Source organism: Capra hircus, chromosome 17, assembly GCF_001704415.2.
Source record: "Capra hircus breed San Clemente chromosome 17, ASM170441v1, whole genome shotgun sequence".
NCBI lineage: Eukaryota > Metazoa > Chordata > Mammalia > Artiodactyla > Bovidae > Capra > Capra hircus.
In genome coordinates, this window is record NC_030824.1 from 18,418,977 (window position 1) to 18,438,406 (window position 19,430).

The window sequence follows — 19,430 nt, forward strand, 5'->3', positions numbered from 1 at the left end:
AAAAAAAAAAGAAGCCAGCAAGGCTCTTGTGCAACCTGCTGTTTGCATAAACAAGTAATAAAAAAAAAAAAAAATCCCCCCGGGGAGACAGGAACCCAAAAAATTTTCTAAATGTAAAGAATATGCTTGGGCAAGCCGACTGTCATTGTGAATTACTGAAATGTGTAAGCCTGTGTGCCCGTATACTGAATACTTAGCACAGGAGAATTAATTTACAGTCATGTGGTTGCCTTGCATAATGAACAAAACAACAGCAATATTAACTTACTGTGCTCAACAGAAGCATGAAGAATTTGCATGGAATATTTGCAGGCATGTGTTTTAAGAAATGGTAGTGTGTGTGTGATTTTTGAGGGGGGGACAGAAGGCCAAGAGAATAGTAATTGTCTAGTACCCCGTGGGCTGCCGTCTATGGGGTCGCACAGAGTCGGACACGACTGAAGCGACTTAGCAGCAGCAGCAGCAGTATTTTATGAGGACAGATGTGTTGCATTTGATGTTTCCAGGCCATCTTTCCCGTACAAGCATGGATTGCCTTTCTACACTAGAATGCTGCAATTAATTAAGGCGGAGGTGGGGAGGTGGGGGGCTGGGGGGGTGGGGCGGTGGGGGGAAGCTATTTGAGAGCAGCATGCCATTTCATAAGATGCTTGAAAACTTGAACCCAGTTTGGGTTGCCAGTGGTATGTTACAATAAGTTGGGTTTTTCCTTTGTTTGTGTTAGATTTTGAGATGCCTCCATGCTCAAGTTAGTAATTTATCATTAAGGATGTGATTTATTAAAATTAATAAGCTTTATTTTTTAGAGCAGTTTTAAATTCCCAGCAAAACTGAGTAGAAAGTACAGCGAGTTCTTGTTTACCAGCTGTCCCCATATACAACCTCCCTCACAATGTACATGATATTTTTGATTTTTTAAATTTTTATTTATTTATAGATTTTTAAAAAATACATTTTACTTAATTTTAGCTGTGCTGGGTCTTCACTGCTGCTCTGGCTTTTGAGTGCGGACCACTCTCTAGTTGTGGTGCTCAGGCTTCTTGCAGTGGCTTCTCTTGTTGCAGAACGCAGGCCTTAGGGTGCCAGGTTTCAGTACTTGAGGCACTTGGGTTCAGTCATTGCGGTTCCCAGGCTCTAGCACACAGGCTCAGTAGTTGTGGCCCATGGGCTTAGATGCTCTATGGCAAATGGGATCTTCCCAGATCAGAGATCGAATCTGTGTCTCCTTCATTGGCAGGCAGATTCTTTACCACTGAGCCACCAGCGAAGCCCAATGTGCGTGATATTTTAAAAACCTCCATTTTTACAAAATTAAACTTTGAGGACCTAAGAAGACTTTGAACTCTGCCTTGCAGGAGGTCACCATTTCACACATCATTTTCTTGCTTTTCAGTATAATTGGGTATATAAATCCTCACAGAACATTTCTACCCTGGAATATTTTGGTCTGATGAATTCTTGCTGTGCAAGAGGTTCTCAGTTGTGTTAGTTCTACTCTGAGTGAGAACTAAGACATTTGTTTATTTTTATCTTTGAAAATTTGGCCACATCATGCAGCATGAGGGATCTTAGTTCCCAGACCATTAATCGAACCTGCTCCCTCTGCGGTGGAAGTGTAGTCTTAATCACTGGACTACCAGGAAGTCCCAGACATTTGTTTATTTAGTTTCACAGCCAGGTTCTGCCATAGGGGTTTGTAGACTCCTCCCAGTAAACAGGAGTCAAGATGATCTAATGTTAGGCTCACATAGGGAGCAGTGGCACTTGATGATGAAGACGGTAATGAAGATGACGTGGGCAGTCATGCTAGAGAGAGCTTCCTGCATGTCGGGTGGCATGCTCAGTGCTTTAAATACATTCACTTGTTTCCCCCTGACTTCAGTCCATGAGGGAGGGACTACTACTGACTTTTATTTCGAAATGAGGAAAGTGAAGCTCACAGAAGTTGGCTATATATATAGCCAAGGCTACACAGATCATAAGATTTGAATCTGGCACTGGCTTCAAAGCCTGCATCCCTAACCAATACACTACACTGCCTCTTATTATATTATCGCCCCATCTGTAAGGCTGCACCAGATTGAGGTCACATTGTGTGGGTGTGGTAAGACTCAAGTGAAATGACTAGCATTTGTTTCCTATCCTTGATGCCTGTCAATATCCTGCTCCCTTCTCAGATGAATGTGGTCTTGTCAGTGACATTCAGAAAGTAACCCTAAGGGCCTTTATTAGCTAAGAGTCAGAAAATCCAACTATTCACAATAGTTATTTCCGGGAGCTGGAATTTGCAAGGGATCTTCCCTTTGTAAGGTTTTCTTTTTGTTTTGTTTTTAATTTTTGCCAACCCACTCCAGGACTCTTGCCTAGAAAATCCCATGGATGGAGGAGCCTGGTGCAGGCTACTGTCCACGGGGTCGCAGAGAGTCGGACACAACTGAGCGATTTCACTTCACTTCATAGTTACTATACAATGTTGGGTTACTTTCTACTGTACAGCAAACTGAATCAGCTATCAGGACATATATATATCCCCTCTGTTTTGGATTTCCTTCGCATTTAGGTCCCCACAGAGCACCGAGTAGAGTTCTCTGTGCTGTACAGTAGGTTCTCATTAGTTACCTATTTTATACATGGTGTGTGTATGTCAATTCCAATCTCCTAATTCTTTTTTCCCCTCATAAACTGTTATTTGTCTGTTTATTTTTATTTATTACTTTTAAAAATTTTAATTGGAGGCTGATTGCTTTACAATGCTGTGTTAGTTTCTGCTGTACAGCAATGTGAATCAGCTGTAAGTATAAATATATCCCCTCCCTCTTGAGCCTCCCTCTCACCCCTCGAGTTCATCAGAGAGCACTGAGCTGAGCTCCCTGTGCTTTACAGCAGCTTCCGACCAGCTATCTATTTCACACTTGGTAGTGTATATATCGGAGAAGGCAATGGCACCCCACTCCAGTACTCTTGCCTGGAGAATCCCAGGGACGGGGGAGCCTGGTGGGCTGCCGTCTATGGGGTCGCACAGAGTCGGACACAACTGAAGCGACTTAGCAGCAGCAGCAGAGTATATATATTAATGCTACTCTCTCAATTCGTCCCACCCTCCCCTTCCCCCACTCTGTCCACCTTTGAAAGTTTTATAATTTCATAATATTTGGATAAAATTAGGAAAAAACAAGAATGGATATTGCTTCATTTGGAAAAAAAGAGAGAGAGAGAGAAGTTGGAGGCCCTGGATGCTTTTTCCTGGCTCCATCATTACCCATGAAACCTCTTAACCCCTGAACTTCCCATATGTAATGTGGAAGATGGGACCATCTTCCAGATCCCTTCCAGCTCTCACATCCTAGGATTCTAAACCCAAGTTCACAGCTGCTCAGAAAGAGTGTCAATCCCGGCCTCCCTGGAGCCTGGCCCTGCTGTGGAATTCCCAGTCTTACCACTGTGTCATGGGCATGTTTTGTCTTGCTCCTGTCTTCCTTTTATGCATTTTTTTTTCTTACAAGTGCATGAGTTGTACAGAAACTTGTTTTAGTGATTCATTTCAACAGCTCAGGCAGTGATTCCACCAAGTTTGGGGGAACTCCACTTAATATTTATGACTTCACCATTAACTCAAATCTCCCTTCTTAGTTCTCTTATCACAACTGGAATGTGCCCCAGAGCAGGATGGAACTACTTTTTAAAATTAAAAATAACAATAGCTTTCATTTACCAACTGCTTGCTTTGTGCCAGGCCTGTGGCTAAGAGCTGTACATACATGATCTCATTTAATCTTCTCAGAAACCCATGAGGAGTTGCCCTGTTAGGATCACAGATCAGAAACCTGAGGCTTAGAGAGGTTAATTCATGGTTTGTCTTTTTTTTTTTTTTAATTTTTGTTGAAGTATAGTTTATTTACAATGTTGTGTTTGGTGGTGGCGGTTTAGTCGCTCAGTCGTGTCCGACCCTTTGCAACCTCTCTGTCCACGAGATTCTCCAGGCAAGAGTACCGGAGCAGGTTGCCGTTTCCGTCTCCAGAGGATTTTCCTGACCCAGAGATCGAACCTGGGTCTCCTGCATTGGCATGCAGGCTCTTTACCAACTGAGCTACGAGGGAAGCCCAAGGTTGTATTTAATTTCTGCTGTATAGCAAAATGACTCAGCTATACTTATGTATATATACATATATATATTCTTCATATTCTTTTCCATTCTGATTTATCACAAGATATTGGGTATATTTCCCTGCACTGTGCAGTAGGGCTTTGTTGTTTATTCATCTGTCCCTGGTGGTCTAGTGGTTAGAATTCGGCACTCTCACTGTTTGTCGTTGAACGTAGCGAGGTTTCTGCTTCAGTGATCTATTGCTACTTCAAAAACCACCACAAAATTTAGTGGCTTAAAACAGTCACTGTTAAAAAAAAAAAAGAAAAAGAGTCACCATTGTATTATCATGGCTTGACTGAGCTTAGCTAGTCAGTCCTTGTTTGGGGTCTCTTAGGTGGCAGGGAGGCTCACTCATGCCACTTGGGATGCCTGGGCATCTCTTTCTCTTCATATGGTCTGTGTCTCTCTATGGCATCTGTGCACAGCCTCTTCACATATTCTTTCCACCAAGTATGCTGGACTTCTTACAAGGCTACTCGATATTTCCCAAAGCACACAAGCAGAGTCTCTTTCTTTCTCTCTGTCTCCCTTCTTTCTTCCCTTCCTTCCACAGCACCAGGTTTTAGTTACAGTATGCCAACACTTAACTGTGGTATGTGGGATCTAGTTCCCTGACCAGGGATCGAACCTGGGCCCCTGGCATTGGGAGCACAGAGATGCAGACCTTCTTAATGCCATGGCTCGGAAATCCCAGGACATCACCTGCACCATATTCTACTGGCCAAGGCAAGTCACCGAGTCAGCCCATATTTCATAGGGAGGGGCCACATAAGGGTGGGGGTTCAGGAAGCACAGTTCACTGGTGCTATCTGGGGGGACCTGGACTCTGTAGGTAATAAATGACATTGAGTTGGGACATTTGGGAAAGGAGAGACATTTGGACCTCCCATGAAGAGGATAAAGTCGGAGAAATCGAAAGTTAGTGGGCAGAGGAAGCTGGCAATACTGACTAGCAGAGACATTAAAAGAAAGGAGAAGGGTATTTCAGAGTTTTGAAACACAGTGTTAAATTTAACGTAAAAAGTCTAAGGGAAAACCAGAATAACCAAATAATCTTGAAAAAGAAGAACAAAGTTGGAGGACTCACATTTTGCAATTAAAAACTTAACTGCAAATCTATAATAATCAAGACTGTGATTCTGGCATAAGAATAGATGTATAGATCAATAGAGCAAGATTACTGAGAGTTCAAAAATAAACTCTTGCATTTATGGTCAGATGATTTTCTTCATCTTTTTTTTTTTTTTTTTAGTATCTATTTATTTATTTGGCTGTGCTGAACCTTAGTTGTGGTGCTTGGAATTTTCGATCTTCACTGTGGCATGTGGAAACTTTAGTTGTGATGCCTGAACTCTTGGTTGCTGCATGTGGGATCTAGTCCCCTGACCAGGAATTGAATCCAGGCCCTCTGCAATAGCCACTGGACCACCAAGGAAGTCATATGGTCGGCTGATTTTCAACAAGGGTGCTAAGACAAATCCATGGGAGAAAAAAATCATCTGTTCAATAAGTGCTGCTGCTGCTGCTGCTGCTGCTAAGTCACTTCAGTCATGTCCGACTCTGTGCAACCCCATAGATGGCAGCCCACCAGGCTCCGCCATCCCTGGGATTCTCCAGGCAAGAACACTGGAATGGGTTGCCATTTCTACTGGATGACTAAATAGACAAATGAATGAAGTTGGGTCCTTTCCTTGAACTGGACACAGAAATGAGCTCAAAATGGATTATAAACCTCAACATAAGATATAAAACTCTTATAAGAAATCCTAAGGGTAATTCAACATGACTGTGGCTTAGGCAGAGCCTTTCCACGTACAACATCAAACACACACACAAACAAAACTGATAAGCCAGACTTTATCACTTTAAAGAAGTGAAAGTTTTTGTTTGGTTTTTACAAAAAAGAAGAAAAACAAAATGCTTGTTAAACAAACCAAACAAGGGCCCATTGGCGAGAGTGTGGAAGAAGGCTTTTTCATACACTATCAGGGGAGTCTAAGTTGGTTCAGCCTTTTTGTTAAGTAATTTGGTGGTATCTATCAAGGTTTTAATAAGAGCTAATACAATATAATAATAGGATGAATAGAAGTAGAGCTACTCCAGGGACTTCTCTGGTGATCCAGCGGTTAGGACTTCACATTTCTAACGCAGGGGGCGTGGAATTGATCCCTGGTCAGGGCACTACTGTAGAGCATGGTCAGAAAGTAAAATAATAATAGTAATTTAAAAAAAGAAATAGAGCTACGCCATGTTGGTCACTCCACCCATCAACAGAAAATTGGATTAAAGAGTTACTGAGCATGGCCCTGCCCTTCAGAACAAGACCCAGTTTCCCCCTCAGTCAGTCTCTCCCATCAGGAAGCTTCCATAAGCCTCTATCCTTCTCCATCAGAGGGCAGACAGACTGAAAACCACAATCACAGAAAACCAACCAATGTGATCACCAGTGTGGACCACAGCCTTGTCTATCTCAATGAAACTATGAGCCATGCCGTGTAGGGCCACCCAAGGCTGACGGGTCATGGTGGAGAGTTCTGACAAAACGTGGTCCACTGGAGAAGGGAATGGCAAACCACTTTAGTATTTTTGCCTTGAGAACCCCGTGAACAGTATGAAAAGCCAAAAAGATAGAACACGGAGAGATGAACTCCCCAGGTTGGTAGGCGCCCAATATGCTACTGGAGATCAGTGAAGAAATAACTCCAGAAAAAATGAAGAGACAGAGGCAAAGAAAAAAAACAACACCCAGTTGTGGATGTGACTGGTGATAGAAGTAAAGTTCGATGCTGGAAAGAGCAATATTGCATAGGAACCTGGAATGTTAGGTCCATGAATCGAGGTAAATTGAAAGTGGTCAAACAGGAGATGGCAAGAGTGAACATCAGCATTCTAGGAATCAGTGAACTAAAATGGACTGGAATGGGTGAATTTAACTCAGATGACCATTATATCTACTACTGAGGGCAAGAATCCCTTATAAGAAATGGAGTAGCCATCATAGTCAACAAAAGAGTCTAAAATGCAGTACTTGGATGCATTCTCAAAAACAACAGAATGATCTCTGTTCGTTTCCAAGGCAAACCATTCAATATCACAGTAACCCAAGTCTATGCCCCAACCAGTAATGCTGAAGAAGCTGAAGTTGAATGGTTCTATGAAGACATCTATAAGATCTTCTAGAACTAACACCCCAAAAAAGATGCCCTTTTCATTATAGGGGACTGGAATGCAAAAGTAGGAAGTCAAGAAACACCTGGGGTAACAGGCCAATTTGGCCTTGGAATACAGAATGAAGCAGGGCAAAGACCAATAGAGTTTTGCCAAGAGAACACACTGGTCATAGCAAACACCCTCTTCCAACAACACAAGAGAAGACTCTACACATGGACATCACCAGATGGTCGACACCAAAATCAGATTGATTATATTCTTTGCAGCCAAAGATGGAGAAGCTCTATAAGGTCAACAAAAACGAGACCAGGAGCTGACTGTGGCTGAGGTCATGGACTCCTTATTGCCAAATTCAGACTTAAATTGAAGAAAGTAGGGAAAACTGCTAGAGCATTCAGGTATGACTTAAATCAAATCCCTTACGATTATACAGTGGAAGTGACAAATAGATTCAAGGGATTAGATCTGATAGAGTGCCTGAGGAGCTATGGACAGAGGTTCGTGATATTATATGGGAGACAGGAATCAAGACCATCCCCAAGAAAAAGAAATGCAAAGGCAAAATGGTTGTCCGAGGAGGCCTTACAAATAGCTGAGAAAAGAAGAGAAGCAAAATGCAAAGGAGAAAAGGAAAGATATACCCATCTGAATGCAGAGTTCCAAAGAATGGCAAGGAGAGATAAGAAAGCCTTCCTCAGTGATCAGTGCAAAGAAATAGAGGTAAACAATAGAATGGGAAAGACTAGAGATCTCTTCAAGAAAATTAGAGATACCAAGGCAACATTTCATGCAAAGATGGGCTCAATAAAGGACAGAAATGGTGTGGACCTAACAGAAGCAGAAGATATATTAAGAAGAGGTAGCAAGAATACACAGAAAGTGAAAGTGAGAGTGAAGTTGCTCAGTTGTGTCCGACTCTTAATGACCCCATGGACTGCAGCCCACCAGGCTCCTCTGTCCATGGGATTTTCCAGGCAAGAGTACTGGAGTGGGGTGCCATTGCACCTAACAGAAGCAGAAGATATTTTAAGAAGAGATGGCAAGAACACACAGAAGAACTGTACAAAAAAGATCTTCATGACCCAGATAATCACAATGATGTGATCACTCACCTAGAGCCAGACATCCTGGAATGTCAAGTGGGCCTTAGGAAGCATCACTACGAACAAAGCTAGTGGAGGTGATGGAATTCTAGCTGAACTATTTCAAATCGGAAAAGATGATGCTGTGAAAGTGCTGCACTCAAGATGCCAGCAAATTGGGAAAACTCAGCAGTGGCCACAGGATTAGAAAAGGTCAGTTTTCATTCTAATCCCAAAGAAAGGCAATGCCAAAGAATTCTCATACTACCACACGATAACACTCATCTCACACGCTAGTCAAAAAATGCTCAAAATTCTCCAAGCCAGGCTTCAACAGTACGTGAACTGTAAATTCCCAGATGTTCAAGCTGGTTTTAGAAAAGGCAGAGGAACCAGAGATCAAATTGCCAACATCTGTGGGATCATCGAAAAAATGAGAGTTCCAAAAAAACATCTACTTCTGGTTTCTTGACTATGCCAAAGCCTTTGACTGTGTGGATCACAAGAAACTGTGGGAAATTCTGAAAGAGATGGGAATACCAGACCACCTGACCTGCCTTTTGAGAAATCCATATGCAGGTCAGGAAGCAACAGTTAAAACTGGACATGGAACAACAGACTGCTTCCAAATCAGGAAAGAACGTCAAGGCTGTATACTGTCACCCTGCTAATTTAACTTATATGCAGAGTACATTATGCTAAATGCCAGGCTGGATGAAGCACAAGCTGGAATCAAGATTTCCAGGAGAAATATCAGTAACCTCAGATACGCAGATGACACCACCCTTATGGCAGAAAGTGAAGAAGAACTAAAGAGCCTCTTGATGAAAGTGAAAGAGGAGAGTAAAAGTTGGCTTCAAGCTCAACATTCAGAAAACGAAGATCATGGCATCTGGCCCCATCACTTCATGGGAAATAGATGGAGAAACAGTGGAAACAGTGACAGACTTCATTTTGGGGGGCTCCAAAATCACTGCAGATGGTGACTGCAGCCATGAAATTAAAAGATGCTTGCTCCTTGGAAGGAAAGTTATGACCAACCTAGACAGCATATTAAAAATCATATTAAAAAGCAGAGACATTACTTTGCTGACAAAGGACCATCTAGCTGAAGCTATGGTTTTTCCAGTAATCATGTATGGATGTGAGAGTTGGACTATAAAGAAAGCTGAACACTGAAGAATTGATGCTTTTGAACTGTGGTGTTGGAGAAGACTCTTGAGAGTCCCTTGGACTGCAAGGAGATCCAACCAGTCCATCCTAAAGGAAATCAGTCCTCAATATTCATTGGAAGGAGTGATGCTGAAGCTGAAACTCCAATACTTTGGCCACCTGATGCCAAGAACTGACTCATTTGAAAAGACCCTGATATTGGGAAAGATTGAGGGAGGGAGGAGAAGGGGACAACAGAGGATGAGATGATTGGATGGTATCACCAACTCAATGGACATGAGCTTGAGCAAGCTCCAGGACCTGGTGATGGACAGGGAGGCCTGGAATGCTGCAGTCCATGGGGTTGCAAAGAGTCAGACAAGACTGAGAAACTGAACTGAACTGAATGTTGGTTACTATTGCAGGGGCTTTATACAGTTAAACTAATTTAGTGCTCAGAACAGTTTAAGAGATAGGTAGTATGCATAGGTACTATTCTTTCACAGACAAGGAAAATAAAGCAGTGAGAAGTTCAGTAATTTTCTCAAGGTCACACAGCTAGTAAAAAAAGGAGATAGGATTGGAACGCACGAGATGTAACTCCAAGGGTTCTCCTCTCAGCCACTGTGCACTCGACCTCACCCAGTGTGCCTTTGACTGCAATTCCATGTCTAAAAATCTATCTTCCAAAGTCTTTGACACAACCCAAAGATAAATCATTCAGTGTGTTCACCATAGCATCCTGACAATAGAGGAAAACTAGAAATAAATGTCTGTTAGTTGAATAAACTACATGTGGCTCATTTACACAATAAGATATCATTTCAAAAAGGAGATTGATCTCTATTCTGACTTAGGAAGGGCTTCCCAGGGGGCTCAGTGGTAAAGAACCTGCCTGCCAGTGCAGAAGATGCAGGAAACCTGGGTTCCATCCCTGAGTCAGGAAGATTCCCTGGAGGAGGGCATGGCACCCTAGGTTGGGACGATCCCCTCGAGAAGGGCATGGCAACCCACTCCATTATTCTTGCCTGGGAAATCCCATGGACAGAGGAACCTGGCAGGCTCCAGTCCATAGGGTCACAGAGTCAGGCACGACTGAGCATGCACGCACTGATGTAGGAAACGGTCCCTAAAATAGCTTGCAAGACTCTATCTTTCTATCTTGCTTTAACAATGAAAGATTCATTACCTTTGTGCAGGTGTGTATGTATCCAAACGTTAAAAGTCACGACCTCTAGAAATCAGATTAAGAGGAAAGAAAGGAAGATCTTTACTTCTTTACATATCTGTGTGTTCCTTGATTTCTGAATGAAAACGTAACATGCTTCTGTAATGAAATACATTGAATTCTTGTCTAAAAGGAAAGGGATCTGCAAGTCTATTCATGAATCTTCTGTCAGGACAGATTGTGAGCAGACCCTCCTCACCCAGGTGGATCTCACAGCTTCCCCTCTTACCAGGTTGTTGTGGCCCAGCCTCGGCTTTCCATTCCAGTCCCATTGACCTTCCTGCAGTTCCCTCCACCAGGCTTAAGGGCCCCTGGCTTCTCCTGTAGAACCCCAAATTTCCCACTTTCACTGCAGTTACCCTGAACGGTAACTTTACTTTTTCCTTGGTTTCTACATTGGAACCCACGGAGTGAGGGTTATGTTTTTCGCTTGGGTTTTCACTGTGCCTGGTACAGAGCTGGTACCTAATGAATGTTCCTTGAAAGAGGGAATGAATGAATGAAACCATATCATCACTGGAAGCTGAATACAGAGTAAACCCATCTCTAAGCCCATCTGTTTATGCTGCTCCATCACAAACTCTGTCTATATAAAATGTAGGGCCCCAGACTTCCCTTGGAGAAGGAAATGGAAACCCACTCCAGTATTCTTGCCTGGAGAACCCCAGGGACAGAGGAGCCTGGTGGGCTGCCATCTATGGTGTCGTACACGTCTGAAGCGACTTAGCAGCAGCAGCAGACTTCCCTGGTGGTCCAGTGGTTAAAAATCCACCTCCAATGCAGAGGACATGGATTTGATCCCCAGTCCGGGAAGATCCCACCCATATCTACTAAGCCTGTGTGCCAACTAAGCCAGTACACTGCCAAAAATCAATCAATCAATTAATTAGTTTTGAAAATGTAGGGCTCCAGCTTCATGGATGAGTTCAGAAGGGTTCTGTGTTTAGTTTATGCCCTGCTGTCACTATCTTGAAATGCTTTATGCTTTTTGAATGAGGGCCCTTGCATTTTCTCTTTGCACTGGTCTTTCAAATGGGATAGCTAAGCCTGAAGCCATTTATGGACTCACTGAGATGGTGGGGTCTTGCGTCATATTGGAAAACTGTGAATTAGAAGGCCCAGAAGGCAGCAAGCTGAGCGTGTGCATCACAACGTGTCCACCTCCCACCTCAGAGTTCTAATCCCACCCAAGCAGCCCCTGCACTCTGGTGACCTCAGACACCATCTTAACCATGTCAGTTGTAGGAAAGGGTAAGGAAACCCATTCTGAGAGTAGTCCAGAATCTATTTTCACATTCAGCACCAATAAGAGGTACCTCTTATTTTTTTCCATAGAATTTGTGAATAATAATGGTCTACTATCCCTTCTCACTTTTACATCACTTTTTCTGAAAGACCCTGAGTCAGAGGAGACAACATTTTCTTCTACATCAATGACAGCTCCCTATTCCAGGTAGTTTAAATGAAGTTTCATCAACAAAGCTATACATCACTTCCTTACAATTTCTGAAGGCTTCTTGGTAACATTTATGTTTCACCACATTCTATGAATTTGAAAGAGGCAAAATCAGAATCAAGACTGTGGCTGGGGTCTGGATCTTTCTTTTGGTTTGTTCTTGCTGTTTTTTTAATGAGAACCTCAGCCTACCGGGGCTTCCCTGGTGGCTCAGATGGGAAAGAATCTGCCTGCAATGCAGGAGACCCAGGTTCTATCCCTGGGTCAGAAAGATCCCCTGGAGAAGGGAAGGGCTATCCACTCCTGTATTCTTGCCTGGAAAATCTCACGGACAGAGAAGCCTGGTGGTCTACAGTCCATGGGGTCTGAAAGAGTTGGACAAACACAACTGAGCAACTAACACTTTCAGCCTACCATGAGCTCCTGGATTTTCTGGACTTTTTTTCTCTTGAAGGGTAAATTCTCATGACTCTTTTGACATAGGATGACACACAGGATACAGGCTTTCTTTTGGAATCTGTTTTTATTAAGATGGAGCAACAAGGGGGCAGCCCAGGAAAGAGTGAACTAAGAATAGAGTTTAAAGCAGAAGTGCGGGTTTTTCACAGATTTCTGTCTAGAGTTCTTTGAAGCTGGTAAGAATCCTTGCTTTCACTTTTCCCCTGGAAGCAGGGGAACTAACATAGTGACAGCAGAAGAGCTACTTAAGGGCTGTGAACGCCAGGGGAAATTGCTTCTGTGCCTCAGTTTCTTTATGTGTAAAATGTGTTAACATAATACATCAGAACATTGAGCATTACTGCCAGGCAAGGCATCTAATGCTTTACATACACTTACTCATTCATTCAATTTACTGAGCACCTACTGTGTGCATTCACACTTCTAGACTCTAAGGATTTAAGAGTAAACAAAGTACCTGTGCTTCAGGATCTTATATTCAGTGAATTCACCCAACAACCTTCTTGTTTCCTTTTTAATCGTTTTTTATTTGTCCGTGCTGGGTCTTCGTTGCTTTGCGCAGGGTTTGTCTAGTTGCAGCGAGCAGAGGCTACTCTTCCTTGTGGTGCACAGGCTTCTCATTGCAGTGGCTTCTCTTGTTGTGAAGCACAGGCTCCAGGCACACAGGCCTCAGTAGTTGCAGCGCCTGGGCTCAGTAGTTGCGGTGTGCAGGCTTAGTTGCTCCACGGCATGTAGGATCTTCCCAGATCAGGGATCGAACCTGTGTGCCCTGCATTGGCAGGCAGATTCTTTACCAGTACCACTAAGCCACCAACGGAGTCCCCCAAAGACCTTCTGATGTCAATGTTATTGCTACCCCTGTTTGACAGATGAGGAAGTTAAAGCTAAACGTGGTTAAATAAAATCTGCTCCCAGATCACACATCTAGTAACTTAGATTTGATTTAGTTTGTACAACCCATGTTTTCCATCTCTGGGCTGTGCTGCTGCTGCTGCTGCTGCTGCTAAGTCACTTCAGTCGTGTCCGACTCTGTGCGACCCCATAGACGGCAGCCCACCAGGCTCCGCCATCCCTCGGATTCTCCAGGCAAGAACACTGGAGTGGGGTGCCATTGCCTTCTCCCTGGGCTGTGCAGTGCCCTTTAAAAATGAGTTAATAGGAACAATATATATATATATGTGCATACTTAGTCGTGTCCAACTCTTTGTGACCCCATGGACCATAGCCCACCAGGCTTCTGTCCATGGGATTTCCCAAGCAACAATACTGGAGTGGGTTGCCATTTCCTTTGTCTAAGGTCTTCATGACCCAAGGACAGAATCTGGGTCTCTTGCATTGCAGGCAGATCCTTTACCTCTGCGCCACCTGGGAAGGCCAGGGACAGCCTAGATGGGTGTTTTGAGGCCAAAGAATGCAACATTGGTATTAGTTGCAGATTAAGGGTCTTAATGGGCTTCCCCAACGGCAAAGAATCTGCCTGCAATGCACAAGCCACAGGAGGTACAGGTGCGATCCCTGGGTCAGGAAGGTCTCCTGGAGGAGGGCACGGTAGCCCACTCCAGTATTCTTACCTGGAGAATCCCCATGGACAGAGAAGCCAGGCGAGCTACAGTCCATAGGGTCATAAAGAGTTGGACATGACTGAAGCGACTTAGCATGCATGCAAAGGTTTTAAGTGGAGAGAATTCCCTGGGAATTTGAAAGCGTGTGAAGAGAGGAGCCAAGAATGCTTTCACTGCTTTATGACTTGAGAACACAAATTTCGGCTGATTCCGGCTTGGCATCTCTCCCCCTAATCCAGGGCAGAAGCAGCATGTCAGTTCATACAATCATCTCATTCTGAGGACCCCATGGGCATATTTGGAAATTCATGTATGCAAGGCCTACTGCCTTTCCCACCCTTTGGTGTTTGTATAGAATCCTACAATAAAAGGAAAACGGTGGTGTTTGTAGAGAACAGGTCTAGAAGCTATAGTTATCATAAGGGTGAAGGTCATTAACTTCTCTGTTTGCCCCCTCCCCCAAAACACACAAGTTGACTAAGGACCCTCCGGGTCAAAGGGACACTAGCAAAGTACCTGGCACAGAATATTAATTCAGTAAACACACAGAAAACTAATGATTGAATAATTTAAACTCATAGTCACATTACAAGCAGCCAAAGCAATTTCGCTGGACTCAGCACTATCCAAAGGCTAATAGGGCTTTTTCAAGTGCTCAGCTTCCACTGGAAAAATCAGGACAGGAAAACATATCCTTCGGTACCTTCTTTGAAATGCAAATACTTGCAGAAAAACGTGGAGCTCCGAAAAGCTGGCAGCATGTTGTTTTTGCTGTCATTCTTCTTGGGCTCCTGAGAAGTCAGAAAAGTAGAGGGACCCTGAGAAGATGAAAATCTTCAGGGTCAAGACATCCCACTCTAAAGAGCCTCCCTCTGCCTGAAATAAAAATATTGACTTACCCCAGTTTCTATTTTCCAAGAAAAGTGAGGATTTAAGGTCAGAGGATGGGTCATTAAATTCGCTGACTCCCCCAGGGAGAGAACATGACAGAATGACAGATTTAAACATCAGTACATATCACCTGAGCAGTTTAAAATTTCTCAGGGGCCAACTCTTCCCAGCACACACACACACACACACACACACACACACACACACACACACACACACACACATGCCTCTGTCATTAGAATCAAATTATATAAATGCAACTGACTCACTTCTCAAGTGGAACCTTCCAAAAAGGCATAGTGATCCGAATTTCGTATCCAACAGAGTGAGGAGTGTACAGCTAAGAAAGAACGGCATTTTTAAGGCTCCCCACCCCTCAGCATGGAGTATTTCTAAGTCACCAATCCATCCTCCTTGATTTTGTCTGTCTGTCTGTCCTGGTGCCATCTGTCACATTTGGAGATCTCACTGCACCTCAGACTGGCTTTGGAAGCTATTTGCCACACTGACGCAACTCTTGCAACATAGGTTGGAAGTGGGCATCCCCTCTGGCCTCTTGAAGCATCCCGGATACCTAGGTCTCAAATTGCAGATTTTGAGCTTGGTGTAGAATTTGGGGAATGAGGGACTTGAAAAATAATATACCAGGGGGTCCAGCATACTGTTTATGTAGGTGAAGCTGAGGGTGACGTGGAGGGCCATATGGACAGATGGATTGCAGGCGCTGGAGGGCACCGTCCAGAGGAAATAGAGTCTGGCCAATGCGCTGGGCAGGTAGCAGGCAATAAACACCACCGCCACCATCATGATGAAACGAATAGGCTTCTTCATCCGACTCTGCCTGGCCAGACGCTGCCTCTGCTTGAGGCTCCAAATGATCTTGAAGGAGCAGAACAAGATGATGCCAAGGGGCAGAAAGAACTCCAGCTGGAACATGACATCATGCCAGCCGTTGGCTGACACCATGATGAAGCTCTCACAAGCTATGACTTTCTCTTGCACACACAGATGGTTCTCCATCAGAAGATACAGAGTCCCCAAGATGACCAGGGTCCAAAGGGCACAGACGATGCCAACCGCAGTCCAGTTGGAGATGGTGTTCACCATATGGTGGGGGTGGACCACTTTAAAATACCGGTCCACAGCCACCACTGTGAGGAAGACAATGCTCCCGGCCCTGTTCATGGCCAGCATGAAGAGTGCCATCCGACAAGGAATATCCTCAAATGCCCATTTCCTCTGTCTGAGGTAGTAGTCTGTCCGAAAGGGCAGGCAGATCATCAGAAGGAAGTCGGCTATGGCCAAGTTGAACAGGTAAATAGTGCTTGGCTTCCAGGTCTTCATGTGAAAGCAGAAACCACAGAGGGCGACGCCGTTGCCCAGGATGCCGAGCACAAAGGCGAGGATTAGCAGCGACGGCATCACCTCGGGCATGTGGTACCCCTGGATGAGGCAGCACGACCTGTTGGCCATGGTGGACAGAGGACCAGTGCTCCGTGTGCCGGGCCGTGCCGTTTCCAACTTCCTCACCGTGGGAGGCAGGTACCGCACGTGCGCATGGATGCAGGCACTGCCCGGAGAACAGAAACTTCAGCCAGGAAATGCAACTCTGCAGTGGAGGCTGGATCACAAGCGGTCCATCTCCAACCCCCACCCCCCACCTCCTGGCCCAAGAGCTGAAGCCTGTAGCACCCCAGGGCCTGGAAACACAGGTGACTTTACCAAGTTGTCATTTCTGGGAAGCAGCTGGCTGGTCTGAGGAAATTCATGCCGGAGAGGAGTTGTTGGGACCTGCCCCAGAATGAAATTTTCTTTCCAGCCTCTCTCTTTCTCTTCAGAGTCTCTCCAAGCTGGAGGATTAAGTGAAGCTACACAGAAGGCACGAAAAAAAAAAAAAAAAAGCTTGTTTTTCCTCCCTCCCCAGTGGAGAAACACAAACATTTCCTGGAGCTGTTCTGGGTCTCTCCTCCCTAACCTTTGCCTGACTGCCCCAACCTCACCCTCATCCCGTGGGGGCTCTCCCAGGCGGTGCCAGAGAGGGGAGGCTTAGCTCTGCCGCTCCTCAGGGCCACTTCCTGAGCCCAGACCCAAAAATACAGCACTTCAAAATCAGAAGGATCTATGGAGGGGAAAAAAATTCCCTAAAATAGCACTTGTTTGGCTGTTTGAAAAATTCTCTGAAGTGAGTCGCCCTTCCCCTCCTTCACTGGCACCTCCTACCCTGGGCATCCTTCCTTGGACCCAGTGACCAGGTGCTCCACCACTGAGGCCGTGAAATGAATCTGCAGCCACTTCTCATGTCCCTCTTCATGAAACAGCCTCTCTGGGAGCCGGGTTCTCCCTCTGCTGTCAGCAAAAGAGGATTTGGCTCTGAGTTTCTCAAATCCACCTGCTCAAAAGAGTGGAGTGCCACGGTCTGTATGTTTTCCATTTTAATTATGTGTTCAGCCCATGGGTGGTGGCAGTTGGTCAAGGAGTTTATCTCCGAAACGGTCATGGGTAAAATCAGTCTGCTCCCAAGACCTGTATGTGCTTCAGTCACGTCCAACTGTTGCAACCCCATGTACTGTAGCCCACCAGTCTCCTCCGTCTGTGGGATTTCTCCAGGCAAGAATACTGGAGTAAGTTGCCATGCCCTCCTCTAGGGGATCTTCCCAACCCAGGGGTTGAATCTGGGTCTCCTGCTTTGGCAGGTGGTTTCGTAAACTTTCCTGCCCTTTGGCTTTAGAGATCATCTGTCCACCTTTCAGCTTTCAGTTTAGGGAAGGGTGAGCGGAGAGAGTGTATGGAAAGGATACATGTGGGGACCTCCTGGGTGGTCTAGTGGTTAAGACTCCAAATTCCACTGCAAGGGGCCCAGGTTTGATCCCTGGTCAGTGAACTAAAATCCCACATGCCATAAGATATGGCCAAACACACACACACACACACACACAAACACACACACACACACCTGGATTTCCAGCTTTTCTAGGAAACTGGAAGATCTGGCCACACTGGGCCAAGCATCCCACCTGATGACAATCTTCTGGATGTGAGAATAGCTTCACTCTTAAGACACAGTAAGAATGCTCCATTTTGCCTCCGTCTCCACTTACCTGGTCAGCTTCACTCATCGACAGGCCTGGTCTCTGTGGGATTTTGAGTTTGTTACCTCTGCTCTAGGTTTGTCAGTTCTGTCTTTCCCAGGTGGCGCAATGGTAAAGAATCTGCTTCTTAATACAGGAGACGCAGGTTCGATCCCTGGGTCAGGAAGATTCCCTGGAGGAGAAAATGGCAAGCCACTCCAATATTCCTGCCTGGAGGATCCTATGGACAAAGGAGCCTGGAAGGCTACAGTCCATGGGGTTGCAAAGAGTCGGATACGACTGAAGCGACTTAGCATGCATGCACACTCCAGGTTAAAGGTCACATTCCCTGAATTAGTCTACAAGGCCCTTCACAGATGATTGCCAAACCAGCTTTCCAAGATCATTCTCCTCTCACTTTCCTCCCCACACCCTACTTGTTAGTCTCCGAACTTCTAATAAATAAGTGTATCCACCAAACAGCTACACTTAGCTCCCTCACTATCCTCACTAACCAATAGGTCCTTGAATGTAAAGTCCATGTTCTTGGCAGGAAGGAACTACAAGAAGGATCTGATGATTAGCTCCTACTTTTCATGAGAGCACGTACCTGCCAGTTACACTCTGTGGATCTTTGTGATTATTATTACTATTATTTTTTTGACCATGCCTCGTGGCAAGTGGGATCTTAGTTCCCCAACCAGGGATTGAACTCAGGCCCCCTGCATTAGAACGCATGGAGTCTTAATCAGTGGACCACCAAGCAAGTTCCTACTTTGTGATTTTATAAGAAGCTAACTGGCAGGGGGTATCTATGTAGGCTGGAATGCCCCAAGGTGAGCCCTGGGTGGGTGAACCTGAGCACCTTGATATGGTCAGGCTGGATTTTTCAACAAATGGAAAAGACTCTTTCTTCTGTGTTAGCAGAGACTATCGAGATTCTCATAAATACAAAGATGATTGTTTCCCTTTTCCCAAATGACTAATACTTGCCTTTCTTTTTAAAAAAAAATAATTTTATTGATTTATTTGGTGTTTGGCTGTGCTGGGTCTTTGTGGCTACACGCAGGTTTTCTCTCATTGCTTCTCATTGTGGTGGCTTCTCTTGTTGAGGAGCTCTAGTAGTTACAGCTTGTGGGCCCAGAAGTGGCAGTTCCCAGGCTCTAGAGCACAGACTCAGTGTTGTGGGCTTCTGTATGACACATGTGTGACAC

The 19,430-nt window shown here is 44.8% G+C and overlaps 1 protein-coding gene across 1 annotated transcript; it reads right to left on the minus strand.

Moving 5' to 3' along the window:
- On the minus strand, nt 14,306-16,987 carry HCAR1 (hydroxycarboxylic acid receptor 1). Its single transcript, XM_018061329.1, has 2 exons — nt 15,157-16,987; nt 14,306-15,048 (listed from the first exon to the last, which is right to left on the minus strand). The coding sequence occupies exon 1, from the start codon at nt 16,619-16,621 to the stop codon at nt 15,614-15,616; it is 1,008 nt and encodes a 335-aa protein (XP_017916818.1). The 5' UTR covers nt 16,622-16,987; the 3' UTR covers nt 14,306-15,048; nt 15,157-15,613.